The 20,786-nt window shown below is 36.5% G+C and overlaps 1 protein-coding gene across 1 annotated transcript in view; it reads right to left on the bottom strand.

Moving 5' to 3' along the window:
* Window positions 1-237: 237 nt before the first annotated feature.
* The window catches only part of SP4 (Sp4 transcription factor), a 68,294-nt gene continuing 47,745 nt past the window's right edge, over window positions 238-20,786 (bottom strand). Inside the window, exon 5 of the mRNA XM_065883868.1 lies at window positions 238-485. Within this exon, the coding sequence (XP_065739940.1) occupies window positions 238-485 (248 nt within the window). The remainder of the gene's footprint in view (window positions 486-20,786) is intronic.

Here is a 20,786-nt window from a genome sequence, read left to right on the forward strand (position 1 = left end):
AACTACAACGTATAATATGGAGGAAATACTTTTCTACCTGTTTCCAGTACATCAGTTTGCTTTTTATATTTTTAAAAATTCAACACTTCATGTGCTGACCCAAAATCTTGGAATACTTAAGCCAAGAATGAAAACATGATTTCCTACTTTGTAATTCACCTGACCAGCCCATTTCCAGATTTTCAAATGTGTGTAAACTTAAGTGCAGCACTAGAGGTCTCTGTTATAAATAACTTTTCAGAATTCTTCCATGTTGGTTGAAACATTGGGAGTTGCTGGGTTTGAATCTTGAGAAATGGCTGCAACTGTGACAATTCTTGGGGAGCCAAGCACCTCTGTTACAGATGAGTCCAGTTCTCCGGAGGTAACAATGGCAAGAGCTGTCCCACCACCTTTCTTATTCTGGTGCGTTTTGACATGTTTGGAGAGATGATCACTCCGCATAAATCTTTTAGAACATTCCGGACATTCAAATCTCTTTTCACCTAAACAGAAAAATAATAAATGAATAGTAATTCACTTTATCTAAATTAAATAATAATTTAAAATAATTTCTCTTCTGGTCATACTATACTTTTGAGTAGTTGCAAAATACTTCATGTTTTTATTTTAAAATGCCATCAAACACACAGTGCAGTACATGACTTTAAAGTCATGATTCTGCTAAGAACTGAAAATAAAAGCTGTTTCCTCAGTTTTCTTATCTACAAAATAAGAGGGTTTCTAACAGATGATCTCAAAAATCTCTTCCAGGTATAACAATACATAATGTTCAAGGCTCGTATCCGCCCTTCCTTAAAAACTATTGTCTAGGTTTTGAATATAATGCCTAGAGGCAGGAAATATCTTAGAACTACTTCAAATAAAATCAGTTAATAATTTTGTAGTGTACTGAGTTTCTTCACAAGGCAAAAATAAGAGTGGGGCAAACACTACATTTCAAATTTAACAGAATTTTTAGGTCTCACAGAATTAAGACTATTAGGTTCTGGTACACGGAGTGATCCTTATATATTCTCCCTCTAAGTTATAAGATAGTTCTACTGGAACTAACTACTTCTGTATTTCAGAAAAAAGTCCTTTCATTTTGCGTATAATGGGTGGGGCACATAAAAATTTGGTTAACTGGTATATCGTCACGTTCATAATGAATAAACTATTAGCTTTAGTCCTTCCCTTAAAATTGTTGTTACTTAAGGGAAAGAAGCAATATTTTTTCCCAGTCTGATAGTAGAACTTGGATAATAAGAAAATTCAATTCAGCTGGCTTCTTTTACCTGACCCTGCTTTTGACTTACTAATAGAAAATCTATAGTGTCCATGTCAGATATTATCCCCTATTCTTTATGTTTGTTTTATTTTAAAAAATTGCATTTGAGGTATCTCATTGAAATTTTCTTCCTCTTTCAGTCTTGAAAAATTAAATGAAAGGATAAATAAATGGTTGAGACAAAAGTCTTAAAGACATTAAAAATAAAGGCAGTTGAGGTTTAAGGTAAAACGACTTGCATCGAATGCTAACAGCCAGACAAGGGCTAAAAACAATTAAATGAGGGTTTATGTTTAGGATCAATCTTGAACTCTTTTATCTTTCAAGTTTCCCATTTTACTTCAAAAGAAAAATTCTAAGTGTAAAAATTTAAAAGCTGGAAGAAATTTTAAGGATCTTATTTTACATTTTCATTTTATAGATGAGTAAGGTGGGGCTCAGAAATTAATTAATTTGCTTGGGAAACATACAATTTATTAATATCAGAGCAGAATTCAAGGCATTTGGTTTCTAGTTCAGGCTTTTTGTACTAAATCACCTGTAGTAGAGACCTCTGTTCTTTTACAGCAACAGTGGCCAAGAATAATCAGAAAGAAATCAGGTAGTGACGGCTTGAAGGCACGAGATCATTCAGTAAACACTGAATCAATGGGTGATCAACTTGTACACACTGGCTGTTTAATAAACATTTGTTAGCTGTAATATTCATGAGTTCAGTCGTTTTTCAACAAATATTTGTGGAACATCTGTAATGTGCCAGGCACTGGTGATACAAATCTGAACAAGTCAGAGTCTCTGATTTTAAGAAGCTTCCGTTATCTTGAAAGAGTCATTTGTAACCACATGGAGCTACTGGTACCAAATGAGAAAGAAATTCAAGTCCCCACCTACTCAGCAGCAAACTGTAAGATAAATGAGAAATGATGGGGACATGGTTTGTGTGTGGACTTTCTAGTCTACTCCTAAGAGGTGTGGGTATCCAATTGATTTCAAGCAATGAAAGTTGGATAAAATCTCAAAATAAGTAAATTATGTTGTACAATTCAACTGTCATTAGGGGAATGACATTTCAGTTTATTAACCTTTTCCACAAAGAAGTGTGTTTTCCATGGTGTAAGACAATTTCTGAATTTCTTACCTCTTAGCAAACATTATCATTATACTTTATAATATATGGATACAGGGAGGTACAGCGTTCTTATACTAACTAAATACACTATAATATCTTTTCTGTATTTATAATTATTTTAATTATTTTTATAATTATTTTTAGTAGGGTTAATATGCAACTAATAATTATCAAAACTGTTGATATTAGTTACTTACGGTGGGCAAGATGCCCCAATCCCCCACAAAGATGTCTGTGCCCTAATCCCTGGAACTTGTGAATATGTTTTATTACATGGCAAAAGGGATGTAACTAAGTTTATAAAGGTTAACAAAGGGAGAGTGTTCTGAATTATGTGCGTGGGCCCAATCTAATCACATAAGTTCTTAAAAGGAGACTGCTTTCTTCAGCTGGAATCAGAGAGACGCAGCAAGAAAAATCAGAGAAATCAGAAGTGTGAGAGGAACTTGACCCGCTGTTGCTGGAGGGGTGCCACGTGGAAAGTGTGAGAAGGAACGTGGGTCAGCTCCAGGAGCAAATGCCAGCCCCACTGCCCACCTGCTGACAGGCAGCAAGAACACAGGGACCTACGCCCTACAACAGCAAACGCTGAATCTGGCTGATAGCGTAAGTCTGGAAGCAGATGCTCTCCCAGAGCCTTCGGGTGGGAACACAGCCCAGCCAACACCCTGATCTCACCTTTGTGAGAGGCTAAGCAGAGGACCCCGGCTGAGCCTACTAGGACTTCAGACTTAAACAGTGATATAAAAATGTGTGTTATTTTAAGCTGTTAAATTTGTGGTAGTTTGCTGTAGGAGCAATAGAGAACTGATAGTCATATAAGATATAGTCTTGAAAAAGGTAAAGCCTAATTAAAAAAAAATTACAGTTGATCTGTTACATGGATCAAGATCTGTGAAATATCTGCATCACAAGTATCAAAAGCATATCAAGAAGAAATTCCAAATTTTATTTCTCTAAGAATATCTCAAGGATGTAAGCAAAATGATTTTGGTTTAATACACTGAATATAGGAAAAAAATTGCTTATTTCACCTATATTATTAATAAAATGTCAAGCTGTATTACACAACTATTAAAATGTGGTAGTATTTTAAAAGGATTTAAGTAGAAGATTCATATTTAGAAATTATGTAGATTATTTCCTAACATGATGTTAACAGTAATTTCTCTCAGAAAAAAAATTTGCTGAGATTTTCAAATGGAATCATAGACTTGAAAGGATAAATGGAACTAAATCAGATCTTTTAAGCTTTATGTATTTGAGGTACCCATCAAGAGCCAATTATCTAGCTGCCATAGTTCTGCCTACAATCTCATTTTCAAAGTGTTACCCTCAAACTTAAGCTAATGTAATATATAAAACATACTTTATAGATTACTGATGTTATTTCTAAGTTTGTCATTTGATAACATACCTGCATATTTATCAATTAAAATAATTTCAGGAGTGAACTGAGGGGCTATATTAGTTTCCAAGGGCTACTATAAAAAAGCAAAAACAAAAAATCACAAACGGGGTGGCTTAAAAACAACAGATATTCTCTCTCTCACAGTTATGGAGCTAGATGCCCCAAATCAAGGTGTCAGTAGCACAATGCGCCCATCAAAGGCTCTAGAGAAGAATACTCCCTTGCCTCATCCTAGCTGCTGGTGACTTCTGGCAATCCTTGGCATTCATCGGCTTGTAGGTGCAGCTCTCCAATCTTTGCCTCTGTCTTCACATGGCCTTTTCCCCTGTGTCTCTGTGTCTTCTCCCTTCCTTATATGGATGCCAGTCATTGGATTTAGGGTGCACTAGGTCCTAAATCCTAGACACTAGGCATAGTATGACTTTATCTTAATTCATCTCATCTGCAAATAACTATTTCCCAAGAAGGTCACATTCACAGATACTGGGGATTAGGATTTAAACACATCTTTCTGGGAGGCACAATTCAACCCACTACAGGGACATTTTTAAATGTCTGGCATTTGTTACAGCTAAGTAAAAAACACACCCTTTGCTCAATGAATAACTTTCAACTAAACGTCCATTTGTAGCATATATACAATTTCTTACCAGACTTTTATATATAACTCACTCTACAGAAATCATATTTTGATTTGTTCTAAAAAACCTCATTATTCAAACTGAGAAACCTGTAGTCCCTGGATCCCTCCAATGTCTATCAGGAGGGACCTATCAGTCCCTCCTGGACACTCTCCCTTACCTGCTCAGCCTAGAATATCTAAATGAATCTTTTCATGAGTGCACTCAATTCTCCTCTATCATTACCTGTGGATAAAAGCAAATTAAAAGGGGGAGGAATGATAGTTTGAGAGAAGTTATATGGCTCAAATTTTCTTGAAGTAGAAGACAGAGTAAGGGGAAGTTAACTGGGAGTGACAAGGGAATTAAGAAGACTTAAGGAGGTTTAGGTAATTGCTAAGGTAATGAGGAAGCTGAAAAAAAGAATAAGATTGATAGGCTGTCTGAGAGACTGGATGAGATTTGAGACCATAAATTTGTAGATATCAAATGTGCATCATGAGTAATTTTTCACTTCTTCCTTCAGCAATTATCTACTCAAATATAGAAGCCCTTTGGTCATTTCATTATAAACACTTTGTTTGTTTGTTTTTTGGTGTTTTTTTTTGCGGTACACGGGCCTCTCACTGTTATGGCCTCTCCTGTTGCGGAGCACAGGCTCCAGACGCGCAGGTTCAGCAGCCATGGCTCACGGGCCCAGCCGCTCCGCGGCATGTGGGATCTTCCCGGACCAGGGCACAAACCCGTGCCCCCTTCATCGGCAGGTGGGCTCTCAGCCACTGCGCCACCAGGGAAGCCCTAAACATTTTTTTAAAAGGCAATCTTATCTACTCTAATGGTTTTAACTATCATCTATAAATGGATAGGTACACCAAGATCCAGATTCCTAAACTATGAATTTAACATCTCCAAGATGTGCCATAGAAAGCATCATTCAACATGTCGCAAACAGAACTCATTAACTTTCCGATCCTTATAATTCTCAGAAATAAAGGGGAAAAGTCCCCCAAACTATGAAAGAGGTAATGTCAGTAAACATGGTGATCTCCAAAAATCCACTCCTCTGTGAAAGGAATCAGAAACTGGGAAAAAACAATCAAATCAACCCTTTCAGACTCTGGAAATTAATCAAGGGTTCCAGTAACTCAGGGAGTGTTTAATAAAGAAAATGTCTGAATCTTGGTAAGAAGAGCAAGTTTTGTGGTGTTTTAACTTGCCTAGTTCCACTTTCTACTCCCCAGCAGCCTGGTAGTCACCAGAGGGAACAGAACAGAGCTGGAGCCCTTTCAAAACTTCTTTCCCAAAGAATCATCATTGTTTCTTTGGAGGACCCCACTTAAAATACTTTTCTATTTAACCTTCCTTGGAAATACCCAATGCAAAAAGTCTTCTTCCGGGGTAGAGAATGGCATGTGTTTGTCTAAAACAATTATAGGAAAGTGTTTTAACTTCATGGATGTCCAAAACAAAGAATAATACTTGGGCCAAACAATAAACAGACTAAACAGAAAGCTTAAAAGAAAAAGCTGACATACTCCTTGGAATCTAGAAGGCCACATACATGCTTAGGGCTGTGAGTCTACTCAGGAAAGGGCTGAGAAGAACCAAACTCTCACTTATGCCTATCCTTTGAGGTTCTGCAAAAGCAGAAAGTGAAGGCTATGGTGGCATTGTCAACTGTCTGGCTGAGTGTTGATGGGGGCCCCAACATGCACACAAAGCCTCTCAGCAAAGAGGGAGAGATTTATTGGTCCTAGGTTTTTAAAAGAAAGAATATTTGAAGAAATGATGGCTGAAAACTCCCCAAATTTGATGAAAAACATTAATATACACATTGAAGAGGCTCAGTTAACTTCAAGTAGGTTAAGTGAAAAGAAATTCACACTGAGACACAATAATCAAACTGTTTAAAGCGAAAAACAAAGACAGAATCTAGAAAGCAGCAAGATAGAAGTGAATCATCATCTACAAGGGATCATCACTAAGAAAAAAGCTGATTTTTTTCATCAGAGATCACGGAGGTGTGAAAGCAACGGGATGATATATTCAAAGAGATAAAAGGGAAAAACCTGTCAATCAAGAATTCTATATACAGAAAAATTATCTTTCAAAAATAAGGATAAATTAAGATGTTCCCAGATTAATAAAAACTGAAGGAATCTATCACTAGCACATCTGCACCTATAAGAAATACTAAAGGGAGTCCTTCAGGCTGAAATGAAAAGACACTAAATGATAACTGGAATACACATGAAGAAATAAAGAACACCAGGTAAAGTAACTACATAGATAAATATAAAAGACAGTGTAAATGCATTTTTTACTCATTTTTCCTGTATCTAGTTTAAAACACAACTTAATAAAACAGTAATTACAAATCTGTGTTGATGGGTACAATATACAAAGATGTAATTAGTGAAAAAAACAGCAGAAGTGGAGGCAGAGCTATGTAGGAGAAAAGCTTTTGCGTGCTATTGAAATAAAGTTGGTATTAATCCAGACTAGACTGTTTTTTTTGTTTGTTTTTTTTTTTTTTTTTTTTGCGGTACGCGGGCCTCCCACTGTTGTGGCCTCTCCCGTTGTGGAGCACAGGCTCCGGACGCGCAGGCTCAGCGGCCATGGCTCACGGGCCTTGCCGCTCCATAGCACGTGGGCTCTTCCCGGACCGGGGCACGAACCCACGTCCCCTGCATCGGCAGGCGGACTCTCAACCACTGCGCCACCAGGGAAGCCCCAGACTAGACTGTTTTAAGATGTGAACTGCAATCCCCAAAGCAGGCAACCACTAAGAAAATAACTTAAAAAAACATACATACATACATATATATATGTATGTGTGTATATATATATATGCATACATATATACATACACATACATACATATATTAAAAGAAATTACAAGGTAATTAAAATAACACATGAGCAATATTTGTTTAACACAAAATGTCAGTAATGGAGAAACACAGGAACAAAAAAGATAAAAGACATGAAGACAAATAGAAAACAAATACCAAAATGGCAGAAGCCCTTAGCATTAATTGCATTAAATATGAATGTATTAAACACTCCAATCAAAAGGCAGAAATTGACAGACTAGATTAAGAAAAAACATGATACAACTATATGCTTTCTAGCAGAGGCTCACTTTAAATTCAAAGACATGAATAGGCTAAAAGTAAAAGGACAGAAAACTGATACACTGTGCAAATAGAGTTGGAATGGCTATATTAATACTAGAACAATAAGATAAAAATTACTACTAGAGACAAGTAAGGATACTTTATAATAATAAATGTGTCACTCCACCAAGAAGATATAACAATTAGAAACATATATGTACCTAACAACAGAGACCCAAACCATAAGAAGCAAAATCGACAGAATTGAAGGGAGATAGACAATTCTACATTATACCTATCGCTTTCCTGTATTCTCCATTTCAACTGGTAGTAGTCATCATTGGTACCTTTCATCTCTTTTCTCACATCTAATTAATCACCAAGTCCTGTCAATTTTATTACACAAACATCTCTTAAACTGGTCCCAAATATACCTTACAACTTCTGTTTTAGTTGGTATCTTACCAAAAGTCCTTACTGTCCTTGCTGATTGGTCTCAAAATTATTACCTATAAATTTATCCTCCATACAAATACTAAATGGTCTAAAATGAAAAGGTGACCATCTAATTATCTGCTGAAAACTTTCAATGGTTCCTCATTTACTATGGCTGCAGAAAAAAACAAAATCAAATAGTACATAACATCCTACTGACCTCTGCCTACCTTTTCTGTTTTATCTATTGCCACAAATATCATGGTTCCCAAACACTGAACTGCTTGTAGGTTCTGACATATCATACTTTCTTTCTTGTATGAGTTAGATTCTAGTCCAGGAGACTCTGCTCCACCTCCCAGTCATATAATTTTAGGCAACTTCTCTCGCCAATTCTCAGTTTCTTCACTTTTAGCTGGGAATAACAGAAATACCTACCTCATATTATTGCTCAAAGGATAAAATGAGAAAATGGATTTTAAAAAAGCATTTAGAAACCCAGCACACTGAAGGGGATCAGATACGTTAACTACTACTGTTACTGCCTGTCTGAATTTGTTTACTGCTTCCATGGCTCATTCTTCCCCATTACTAAATAACTCAACTTTGCTCAAGGAACTAAGCTTCTCATTACTCCTTATTTATAAAATGATGGAATTGCACAAAATCATTTTCAGGAGTCCCTCTGGCTCTAACTCTTATCATTTTTTTTTTTTTTTGCCTTACGCGGGCCTCTCACTGTTGTGGCCTCTCCCGTTGTGGAGCACAGGCTCCGGACGCGCAGGCTCAGCGGCCATGGCTCACAGGCCCAGCCGCTCCGCAGCATGTGGGATCTTCCCAGACCGGGGCACGAACCCGTGTCCCCTGCATCAGCAGGCGGACTCTCAACCACTGCACCACCAGGGAAGCCCAACTCCTATCATCCTTGATAAAGAGACATGTTGCATGACATTGAGGCATAGGCATGAGGCTGAGCAGGAAATTCTTTGGATTGTTAAAATAAAAATAAACTAGAAAATCTCTCTCCCTTTTTAGACTGCAATTTCGCAAAGATAAGAGTTGTCTCACACTTCTGAAAATGTATTAATTTACATACAGTAAAATTCATTCTTTCTGCTACATAGTTCTATGAGTTTTGATAAATGCATTAAGTCATGTAGCTATCTCCAAAATTCAAATGTAGAAGAACTGCTGTCACTTCCAAAACCTCCTTCATGATGTCTCTTCAAACTCCCTCCTCCATCACACACTAGAAAACACTGATCTGTTCGCCTTTTGTATAGTTTTGATTTTTCTATTACATCATACAAATGGAATCATTCAACAGGTAGCCTTTTGATGCTGGATGCTTTCACTTAGCATAATGCATCTGAATTTCATCCATGTGGTTGTGTGTATTAATGATTCATTCCTCTACGTTGGGGAAGAGTACTCCAATGTATGGATATACCACAATATTTCATCCATTCACCAGCTGAAGGACACTTGGGGTGTTTCCAGTTTGGGTGATTATAAATAAATCTGCCATATATATTCAAAGGTGGGGTGAATACTTGGGAGTGGATGCAAGGTCATATGGTTAAGTGTATGTTTAACTTTTATAACAAAATTCCAAAATGTTTTCCAAAGGTGCTGTGTCATTTTGCATTCCCACCAGCAAGGAAGTTCCAGTTGCTCTGCAATCTCCCCGGTACTTCTAACTGTCAGGGTTTTGGTGTCCTTGTTTTTTATTTTAGCCATTCTAATAGGTGTATACAGGTATCTTGTTGTGGTACTAATTTGCATTCCCCCAAATAAAAGACAATGTTGAACATCTTTTCATGTGCTTATTTGCCACATGTATAATGTTTAGTGAAGTGCCCAGATCCTTTGCCAATTTTTAAAAAGTGTACTGTTGTTCACATAACTGTTGAGGTTTGAGAATTCTTTATATATTCTAGATAAAAGTACATTGTCAGATGTATGATTTTCAAATATTTTCTTCCAGTCTGTGTCTGGTGTTTTCAGAATTTTTCACAGAGCAAAAGTTTTTAGTTTTTATGAAATCCAGTTTATCAATTTTTCTTTTATGGATTGTACTTCTGATGTTGTATTAAAAACCTTGGTCTAACCTCAGGCCACAAAGATTTTATCCTATATTTAAAAGGTTTTACAGTTTTAGGTTTAGATTTAGGTCTGAGTGATTTTGAGTTAGTTTTTATAAAACATATGAGGTATGCAGGTCAAAGTTTCTTTTTTGCATGTGGCTGTCCAACTCTGCCACATTTTGATGCTGAGAACTTCTGCCTTTCCTTTTATTGTAAGCATGCTTACCTTTACTCCATGGATGATGGTTATAATACCTGCTTTAAAGTCTTTGTCTAATAATTCTAACTTGTGGATTATCTTGTATCATGGTCAGATACAGAGTATGTTGAGTAATTTTGGATTGTATCCTGGACATTTTAAAAAATAAATTTATTTATTTATTTATTTTGGTCACGTTGGGTCTTCGTTGCTGCATGCGGGCTTTCTTTAGTTGCGTTGAGCAGGGGCTACTCTTCGTTGGGTGCGCAGGCTTCTCATTGCAGTGGCTTCTCTTGTTGTGAAGCACAGGCTCTAGGTGCGTAGGCTTCAGTGGTTGTGGCACGTGGGCTCAGTAGTTGTGGCTCACGGGCTCTAGAGCACAGGCTCAGTAGTTGTGGCTCACGGGCTCTAGAGCACAGGCTCAGCAGTTGTGGCTCGCGGGCTCTAGAGCGCAGGCTTGGTAGCTGTGGCGCACGGGCTTACTTGCTCCACAGCATGTGGGATCTTCCCGGACTAGGGCTGGAACCCGTGTCCCCTGCATCGGCAGGCAGACTCTCAACCACTGCACCACCAGGGAAGCTCAATAAAGTATTTTTTAATTAAGGTATATGTATTATTTTTTTAGATGTAATGCTACTGTACACTTAACAGACTACAGTATAGTGTAAACCTAACTTTTACATGCACTGGGAAACCAAAAAATTCATGTGACTGGCTTTACTGAGATATTCACACTTCATCGAGGTGGTCTGGAACCGAACCTGGCATATCTTGAGATTTGCATGTAACGATGGGATTGGATCATAACTCTATAAATAAATACTCATGAATCCGTACCATAGTGGTAAAAATAAATGTCTGAATAAACAAATAATTGGGGAAGAAGGTATAGATAGGTCTTCCTTATATAAGAGTCACAATTAAAAATTGTACAAACGTGAGGGAAATAGAAAATGACCTTTAGTACATCACAGTAACATCACACAGAACATCACATTATATCTGCAGGCAAGATACAGGTGGGCGGGGCGATGCACCACACCAGCAAGAAAGTCGCCACGGACTCCAACACCCCACGGACTCTGACATCCCACAGACGATATCAGGCGTCCCCCGCCCTTAACTGTCCCAGTCGTTTCTGCACTCGTCGTGGGACATGTAGGAGGGACTCGGGGAGACCCCAAAAAGCTGGATATGGACTAAGTGACCTTTAAGGATGTGGCTGTGAACTTCATCCTGGAGGAGTGGGCTCTACTGAATCCTACAAAGAAGAAACTCTACAGAGATGTGATGCAGGAAACCTTCAGGAAGCTGGCCTCAGCAGGAACAAAATGGGATGGTGATGACATTGAAGAGCAGTACAAAAACCAGGGGGGAAAACCAAGAAATCATATGACAGTGAGATTCTCTGAGCGTAAAGACAGTAGTCCACGTGCAAGAAACTTCAACCTTATTCCACCTCTCGACCAGAACAAGAAAACTCCTGGATTAAAACCATGTGAATGCAGTGTACGTGGAAAAGTCTTCATGTATCGTTCATCTCTTAATAGACACATGAAATGTCACACTGAACACAAACCTCAAGATTTTAAAAAAATATGATCAGGGCTGTATAATACATATAAATGTAAGGAAAGTGGGAAAGTTTACAAATATTACACTTCCTTACAGAGGCACTCACACAGGAACTTACACAGGAGAGAAACTGTATGAACTCCAGCAATGTGGAAAAAGTTTCAGTAATCATTCATCAAGGTTTCCAAACACATGAAAGAGTTCACTCTGGAGAGTAGCCCTATGAATATAAGCAATGGCATAAAGGTTTACGTTCTCAAAAGGTTTCCAAAAACACGAAAGAGATCACACCGGAGAAAAATCCTATGAATGTAAGGAATGTGAGGAAGCATTCATTAACCCCAGTTCTCTTCAAATACATGAAAGGAGTCACAGTGGAGAGAAACCATATGTGTATAAAACATATTGTAAAGCATTTAGTATTCCCAGATAGCTTCAAGAACATCAAAGAACCCATACTGGAGAAAAACCCTATGAATGTAAAGTATGTGGGAAATCCTTCGCTTCCACTTACGTTCAAGTGCATGAAAGAGCTCACACTGGACAGAAACCCTATCAATGTCAGGAATGTGGGAAAGCCTTCGTTTGTCCCTCAGGCATTTGAAGGCACAAGAGACTGGAGAGAAACCATATAAATGTGAAGAATGTGGGAAAGCATTCAATATCCCAGTTCTCTTCACATACATGAAAGAACTCACACTAGAGAGAAACTGTATGTGTGTAAAACATGTTATAAAGTATTTAGTATTCCCAGATAGCTTCAAAAACATGAAAAAAACCATACTGGAGAAAAACTATGAATGTAAAATATGTGGGAAAACCTTCAGTTCTACTTATGTTCAAGTGCATGAAAATAATTCATACTGGAGAGAGACCCTATAAATGTAAGGAATGTGGGAAAGCCTACATTTTTCTCTCTCAGGCATTCAAAGACACATGAGCCTGCACACCGGAGAGAAACCATATAAATGTGTAGAAGTGGGAAAGCATTTATTATTCCCAGTTTTCTTCAAACATGTGAAAGGACTCACACTGGCAAGAAACTGTGTGTGTGTAAAATATGTTCTAAAGCATTTCGTTTTTCTAGTTCTCTTCAAAAACATGAAAGAACTCATACTAGAAAAAACCTATGACTGTACAATATGTGGGAAAACTTTTGCTTCCACTTATGTTCAAGTGCATGAAGGAATTCATGCTGGAGAGCAGCCTTATGAATGTAGGAATGTGGGAAAGCCTACATTTGTCTTAGGCATTCAGAGACACATGCATACTACAGAGAAACCATGTAAATATGAAGAATGTGGGAAAACCTTCTCTGATCTCTCTACTTTGCAAAAGCATGAAAGGGTTCACTAGATAATAAATCTAGTTTTTATAGAGCCTAGGAAAGACTTCAGTGGGCCCACATACTTATATGTGAAAACTCTCATGAGAAACAATGTAAATGTCAGTAACATGAGGTAACTTGTTGGAAAGTAATCCAAGAATAATGTTTTAGAAAATCTTCAATATAAAAGACTTGTTATAAAAATTTATAAATATGTGTGTTTACTAAGGATCTTTATGAAAGTGTCTTTCTTGACATTGGATTTGTACTAGTTACCTTCAAAAATGAATATTTAGGTGAGGTAATTCTGGAAGTCATCTTTTAATAACAGTTCATACGGTTAAAAGGTAGCAATTTTTCCTTTAATCAGATAATGATATTTTCTCTTTCCATTTTTAAGTCTGTTGGACCTATGGGTGATTGAAGTGTATTTTTTTTTTTGACATCTTTGTTGGAGTGCGGTTGCTTTGCAGTGGTGTGTTGGTCTCTGCTTCGTGACAAAGTGAATCTGCTGTACATATGCATATATCCCCATAAAGTGTAGTTCTAATATGCAATTAGGCTTGGTATTTGTTGGGATTTTCCTACTGGCCTTGGGTGGCAGTTCTCGAATATCCTTAATCTATTATATATACTGTACCTTTATTACAGAAAGATCTTTTTTGGGGGGTGGTGAGTATAGGAGCCTTTTTCCATTTTCTCTACTATTAAATACTTGGAATAATTTTTTCTGTATGGCCAGGTTGTCAAAGGGTGTACATTCACGTAAATTATGTTTTTCCATTTGCTTCTTCATTCCTTCTGACTGGTATTTGGTGAATAGACTTTGAAGAAGAGAGACTTGTGATAGGACAAAAAATCTAGCGTTGGAGATATCCTGCCTGTGAGTAATATTAGGACCTAGATTTTCCAGAATCTATCCCTTTTGTGGTTCCATGTTAGAATTCACCAATAGCGTCACCTGTGTGCAATTTAAAGGCAGATGAGAAGGCATACTTCAGATTTTGGAGCCACCACGCTGGGAGAGAGACAGATACATAGGAGGTTTGAGGACACCACCTTTCATCCTATTTTCCAGATTCTGGGTCTTTGTATTCAAGAGTATCTTCAAAACCACCAACAACTGTTTGATTCCTATTATCAGAAGTGTAGTTTTCCTCTGATGTCTTCACAATTTTACATAAAAATCTGTCAGAGTTTGAATTTTTCTGTGAGGCATCCTGTGTCCAGTTGGAAAATAATTCAGAATTTCATGGTTGGGAATATTGTCAGATTACCCTTCTGTAGATTTACAGCTTCATCATGTCTAATTTGTGTAGGAAACACCTTATGCTGTTAACATTGTTAGTGAGTATGTTTTCCTGATTCACCATACATTCACAATGGTGCAGCGATAAACAAGGACATGAGAGTTTGCTGCACTGTGCAGTGGCTGCCTTGACCCACTCCTTCTATGTGAGAATAAGCCCCTTCCTCATATCAGGAAAAGTATGGGTGCTTTCTGTTACTTGTAGCTGAATATAATCCCTCTTTGTTTTCAGTTATGTTTGATTGTACGTGATTAAAAGTCTGTTCATGTTTTGGTGAAAGAAATGATTCTGTACTTGTTTCAGAGAGAGAGTTTATCAACTCTTTCCTCAGCTTTCGTATGCTAACAAATATTGTGGTTTTTATTTCCTCAGAAAATATATTAAAATACCCATTATAATTATGGATATTCAGGAAAAAAGAAAGGATACAATGAGGAATGCTAAAAGTGAAAATAGTATTTTCTTTAAAGAGAAAGAGGACATTTGTGCAGACTCAAAAAATCTCCTCTAAAATATTTACTAATTACTGTGGTTGTATTCATTTAAGTCCACAGATTCTTTGATACTCCTCCCTCTAGGAGGTGGAGCTTAATTCACTTCCTCTTGAATATTGAATGGACTTAGTCACTTGCTTCTAATAAACAAAATATGGAAAGGAAAAAAGAAAAACTTCACAGTGGAGATACCTGGCAAACATTATCTTAACTAATTCATCAAGGTTAACATCACCAATAATAAGACATCATGTACTCCCTGATATGATGCGATTAGAAGGACAATAATGTCTGTGATATTCTTCCCAGCAACAATTCATAACCTCAATGTAATCATGAGAAAATATCAGACAAATCCAAATTGAGGAATATTCTACAAGATGTTTAACCTTTAAGTGTCAAAGTATGAAAAGACCAGGAAAAAAAATGAGGAAATTTCATAGACTGCAGGAGACTAAAGAGTCATGACAAATAAATGCAATGTGGTACTCTGGACTGAATCTTGGAATAGAAAAAGTATATTTGTAGGGAAGCCTTAACTGATAGTATTGTACCAATGTTAATTTCTTAACATTGTGCTATGGAAGACATCAGTTATAGAGGAAGCTGGGTGAAGGGTATTTGAGAACTCTCTATATTATCTTTGCAACTCCTCTGTAAGTATAAAGTTACTTCAAAATAAAAAAGTTATAAATAAATAAAATAAATAAGTTCCTTAAAGCTGAAGGGGTAAAATTAGGTCACCTACAAAAAAATATGAGAAGAGAACAATGAACTTCTTATTAGTAAAACAGATGCAAGAAGACAACAGAGCAGTGCCATTAATGTTTTAAGTGAATATAATTTTCAACCTAGAATTCTGTATTAGCCAAATTATCAATGAAGTGGAAAAGTAAAATAAAGGCATGTTCAAACAAATTTACTTCTGTATGCCTTTTTGTAGGAAGCATTTCATAATGTTTTCCAGAAACCAAGGGAATGAACTGAGAAAGCTGAAGATGTGAGATCTGGAGAACACTGGATCCAAACCATTAGAGCAGGGAAGAAAAGTCTCAGGATTACAGTTGTGCAGCAGCCCTAGACAGGAATCAGTGTTTGAAAGTTGGAGTCCTCCAGGAATAAGGAGAAACCTGATGGAGTTGATACTTTTCTTGAAAAGTTAAAATAACAAAAGGAGGTAATAAAGTTAACCAATGCGAAGGGGAAGAAGGCAATTTGAAACTTCAGGGAAAAAAAACAAAAACAAAAACTGCACAGGAAAGGACAGGTAATCACAGTCCATTACATAATGTAATTATTATTTATTTACTAATTTTCAACTTTAAAAACTAAGCTATAAAAACACGGAGGCAGTGGTTATTAAAGAAAATGTAAGCATTGTAACATCAAGAGAAAGAGAAGAGACAGTAAAAGTTTAGGTGAGAGAAGTTAAAAGGTGAAAGGGATGGAAACTGAAGGACAGACATGGTAATACGGTATCACAGAGTGGTGAGTCATGAGACAACATTTGGCCTGCACACAGTTAAAGAAAAAATGCAATGTCACTGATGGTGTAAAGTCAGGTAAATTATTTTGGGGGGAGTACTGATTTCTGTCAGTTTACAACTGAGTGTTCATTTTTTAATTTGAAGTATGTTTATGTATAATACTGAATAAGTTACAGGTGTACACTATACTGATTCACAATTTTAAAGGTTATACTTCATTTATAGTTATAAAATATTGGCTATATTCCTCATGTTGTACAATATGTTTTTATAGCTTAGTTTTTAAAGTTGAAAATTAGTAAATAAATAATAATTACATTATGTAATGGACTGTGATTACCTGTCCTTTCCTGTGCAGTTTTTGTTTTTGTTTTTTTTTCCTGAAGTTTCAAATTGCCTTCTTCCCCTTCCCCTGTAGCTTATTTTATACCTAATAGTTTGTACCTCTTAATCCCCTACCCCTAAATTGTACCTACCCCCTTCCCTTTCCTTACTGGTAACCACTAGTTCGTTCTCTGTATCTGTGAGTCTGCTTTTAAAAAATTATAGTCACTAGTTTGTTGCATATTTTAGATTCCACGTATAAGTGATATCATACAGCATTTGTCTTTCTCTATCTGACTTATTTCACTTCATGTATTGATCGACACTTAGGTTGTTTCCATATCTAGGCAACTGTAAATCATGCTGCTATGAACATTAGGCTGTGTGTATCTTTTCAAATTAGTGTTTTGGGGTTTTTTTCGAACACATATCCAGGAGTGGAATTACTTGGTCATATGGTAGTTCTATTTCTAGTTTTTTGAGAAACCTCCATGTAGTCTTCCAGAGCAGCTGCACCAATTTACAGTTCCACCAAGAGTGTACAAGGGTTCCCTTTTCTCCGCATCCTCACCAACATTTTTTATTTGTATTCTTTTTGATGATCGCCATTCTCACAGGTGGGTTTGACTTGCATTTCCCTGATGATTAGCAACACTGAGCAGCTTTTCATGTGCCTACTGGCCATCTGTGAGGTAAATTCTTAACTCTTAATGCAAGAATAGTCAGTGTCTAGTATTGCTGTATCAATAAATAACAGTGTAAGCATATTATACAGGTATGCACAGCCATCACAGGATGAATAAAAATGTAAAAATAGTTAAAGGATTAAACATGATTTTCTCCAGGGAGCAGGCGGGGTGGGCCAAAGAGTCTGCTTAACAATCCAAGCTCTTCTACATGATTTGATTTTTAAATACCATATCCATGTATCTTTTGAAAAAAAATTTTAATTTTACAGAAAGCAAAAAAAAAAAATCTGCACTATTTTCAACAGTGAATAAAAATAACTCATTTGTCCACTCACAGTAGGATGATGACTGAATTTCTACTTAGTGCAGTGGTTGGACATTAAAGAAAACACAGTTACTGCCATGAATGGCCAAGGCTTTCAACTTAACATATTAAATGCTTAATCAATACTTATTTATTTCAAAAGACTTGTTTCATTTTCTTTTCAACAACTTTAATAAACACTTAGAATGAAAGTTACTTGTACTACTTCTTTAAAAGTAAAAGGTATCTGATGTTAAGCCAAACACTTTAAAATAACATGTTTAAATAAACAATTTCGTGTATGATGTATTCAAGATGTTTGAAACACTGAAAGTAAGCTGCAAGTATATTAAATTCTGAATTATTCAGGTTATTAGAAGACAATAATGGTGTGGACCATTTAAAAAGAAGAAAGAGGGCTTCCCTGGTGGCACAGTGGTTGAGATTCCGCCTGCGGATGCAGGGGACGTGGGTTCGTGCCCAGGTCCGGGAGGATCCCACGTGCCACGGAGCGGCTGGGCCCGTGAGCCATGGCCGCTGAGCCTGCACGTCCGGAGCCTGTGCTCCGCAACGGGAGAGGCCACAGCAGTGAGAGGCTCGCATACCGCAAAAAAAAAAAAAAAAAAAAAAAAAAGAAGAAAGAAATTATGCTTCCAAGTCATTAATCTTTTGAAGTAGTTTATATAAATCCTTCAGTAAATCTGCCTTGTGTTATCTGTATGAGTATGAATGTGCAACAGAAAGGAACTTTAGAAACTCATCGCTTCTCAAACAAAATGATGAAATCACAATGTGAGAGGTTCCAAATTTTCTTGGCTTCACTAATCTGCCCCACTGTTAAACCAGGGCAGAAATACTGCATCCATTCATACTGACATAAACAGCACAGTATTTTTCTAAAACAGACATCAATATTGTTATGGGCTTAATTTTTTTTTTTTTAACTGTATATTTTTTTTCTATTTTCTTAGTGGTTACTCTAGGGCTTACCTCTGGACAGTTTACTATACTGTCTTCCTGTCCCATCCCGGTAAGCTGTCCCCAGGAAAGGTCCTGGGCAGAGCGTGTGGGCAGGAAAGTTGCCTGAAGAAGGATGGCCTTGGACGATGAGGCACAGGAGGGAGGACTGAGGCACTGAGATGGCCACAGGGTGGCAACCCCAGTGATAGAGAGGCTGCAGCTTTTTTTTTTTTTTGCGGTACACGGGCCTCTCACTGTTGTGGCCCCTCCCGTTGCGGAGCACAGGCTCCAGACGCGCAGGCTCAGTGGCCATGGCTCACGGTGGGCTTAATTTTTAATCACAACATATTTGCCAATATGAAAGGTGAGGTGGCATTAGAAACCCAAATGTAATACCATACAGAGTTTTTAAAACTTTTTTTTAATTAAAATTCTTATTTTAATATAATGTTAACTCAGTGATTGAGCCATTACACTAAGACTCTTCTGTGTTACTAAGTTGTGTGCATATCAAACTAAGTAATTTTTATTTATCACTTTAAATAGATTTAGCAACCATTATTTCTTCTCTGAGACTATTTTCTAATCTGTAAAATGGAGCCAATTTCTAGCTTATAGTGCTTCTGTTAGAATTAAATGAGCTGATATATTTGAAACATCTGATATTCAGTAGTTGATCAATAAAAGTCAGTTCTAGTTCCCCTTTTGTCCTACATGTACCTTGATACAAGTTAAAGTTTAATGTCTAATTCAAAAACATCTACCCAAATTATTACTTTATTCAATAATTAAACATTGAGTCCCAAATATATATACCAGACATGTTCTAAATAGAGAAGGTCAGTGTTATATACCAAAACAAGGAAAACTGCCCTACCAGATATGAAGACTTAATATAAGCTTCTGGTAATTAAAACAGTATAGTATTACTGTAGGAAGTGACAAACAGACAAAACAAAGGACTCAGAAATTGAGCCATTCTTAAAGGGGACATCAACATATGAGAGAAGTTCCATTACATATCAATGAAGAAAGAATTGGACTATTCAAGAAATGGCTTTCCACATGAAAGAAAAACAAAATTTTATCCCCTTTTTAGTCCATCATCAAAAAAAAATTTTTTCTAGACTAATAAACTTACACAAAGAAAACCTTAAAGCCAATTAGAAGAAAATGTTTTTAAAAACGTTATGACCTTGAGATAGGAGAAAATTTCATTTTAAAAAAAAGCAAAATGCAAAGGAATATATTTACATATCCTTATATTTTACTAAATAAAAATATAAAACTTCCATATGAAAAAAGATAGCACTAAGATAAAAAGATAGCCATACTGGGGAAAATTGTAATATATAATCAGTAAGAAAAAGAAAAACAACAACAACAAAAAAGATCAAAAGAATCAACAGAAAACAAAATATAAATGACCAATAAACATAGGAAAAGATGCTTATCTCACTATAATCAGGAAAAATGTTAATTTAAAAAATTAAATAGAAACCATTTTAGACTGACAAGAACTTTCAAAGCCTGATGCTACTGAGTGAACATACAGCCAAGTGGAAACTCTCAATCAACACTAGTGAAGTAGAGATGGTAACAGGCACTTTAGAGACTCTAGTGGTTATCTAGCAAATCAAACATACACATTCTCTAAGATCCAATAATTCTACTTCTTGTACATGTTCACTGTATGTTCAAAGTAGTAAAGTTTGTGACAGCAAAAATCTTGAACTCATCTAAATAGTGTGGGAAATGGATCAATACAGTGTAGTAGAGTCATGTGATAGAACATTACATAGCAGTTAAGAGAAATAGACATGTATTCATACACATATATGAACTTGGATAGATGTCAAAACATAGTAAGTAAAATTATGATACTGTAATATATCAGTTACATAAAATTTCATAGAAAATACAAAACAATATTCACATATATATCCATGAAGAAAATATGTAAGAGTATTAAAACTACACTAAAAATTTACACTTGAAATTCATGGTAGCTGTTGTCTTTGAGAGGTAGGAGGACAAAGATGATGT

The sequence above is a fragment of the Phocoena phocoena genome, chromosome 9 (assembly GCF_963924675.1).
Source record: "Phocoena phocoena chromosome 9, mPhoPho1.1, whole genome shotgun sequence".
Lineage (NCBI taxonomy): Eukaryota > Metazoa > Chordata > Mammalia > Artiodactyla > Phocoenidae > Phocoena > Phocoena phocoena.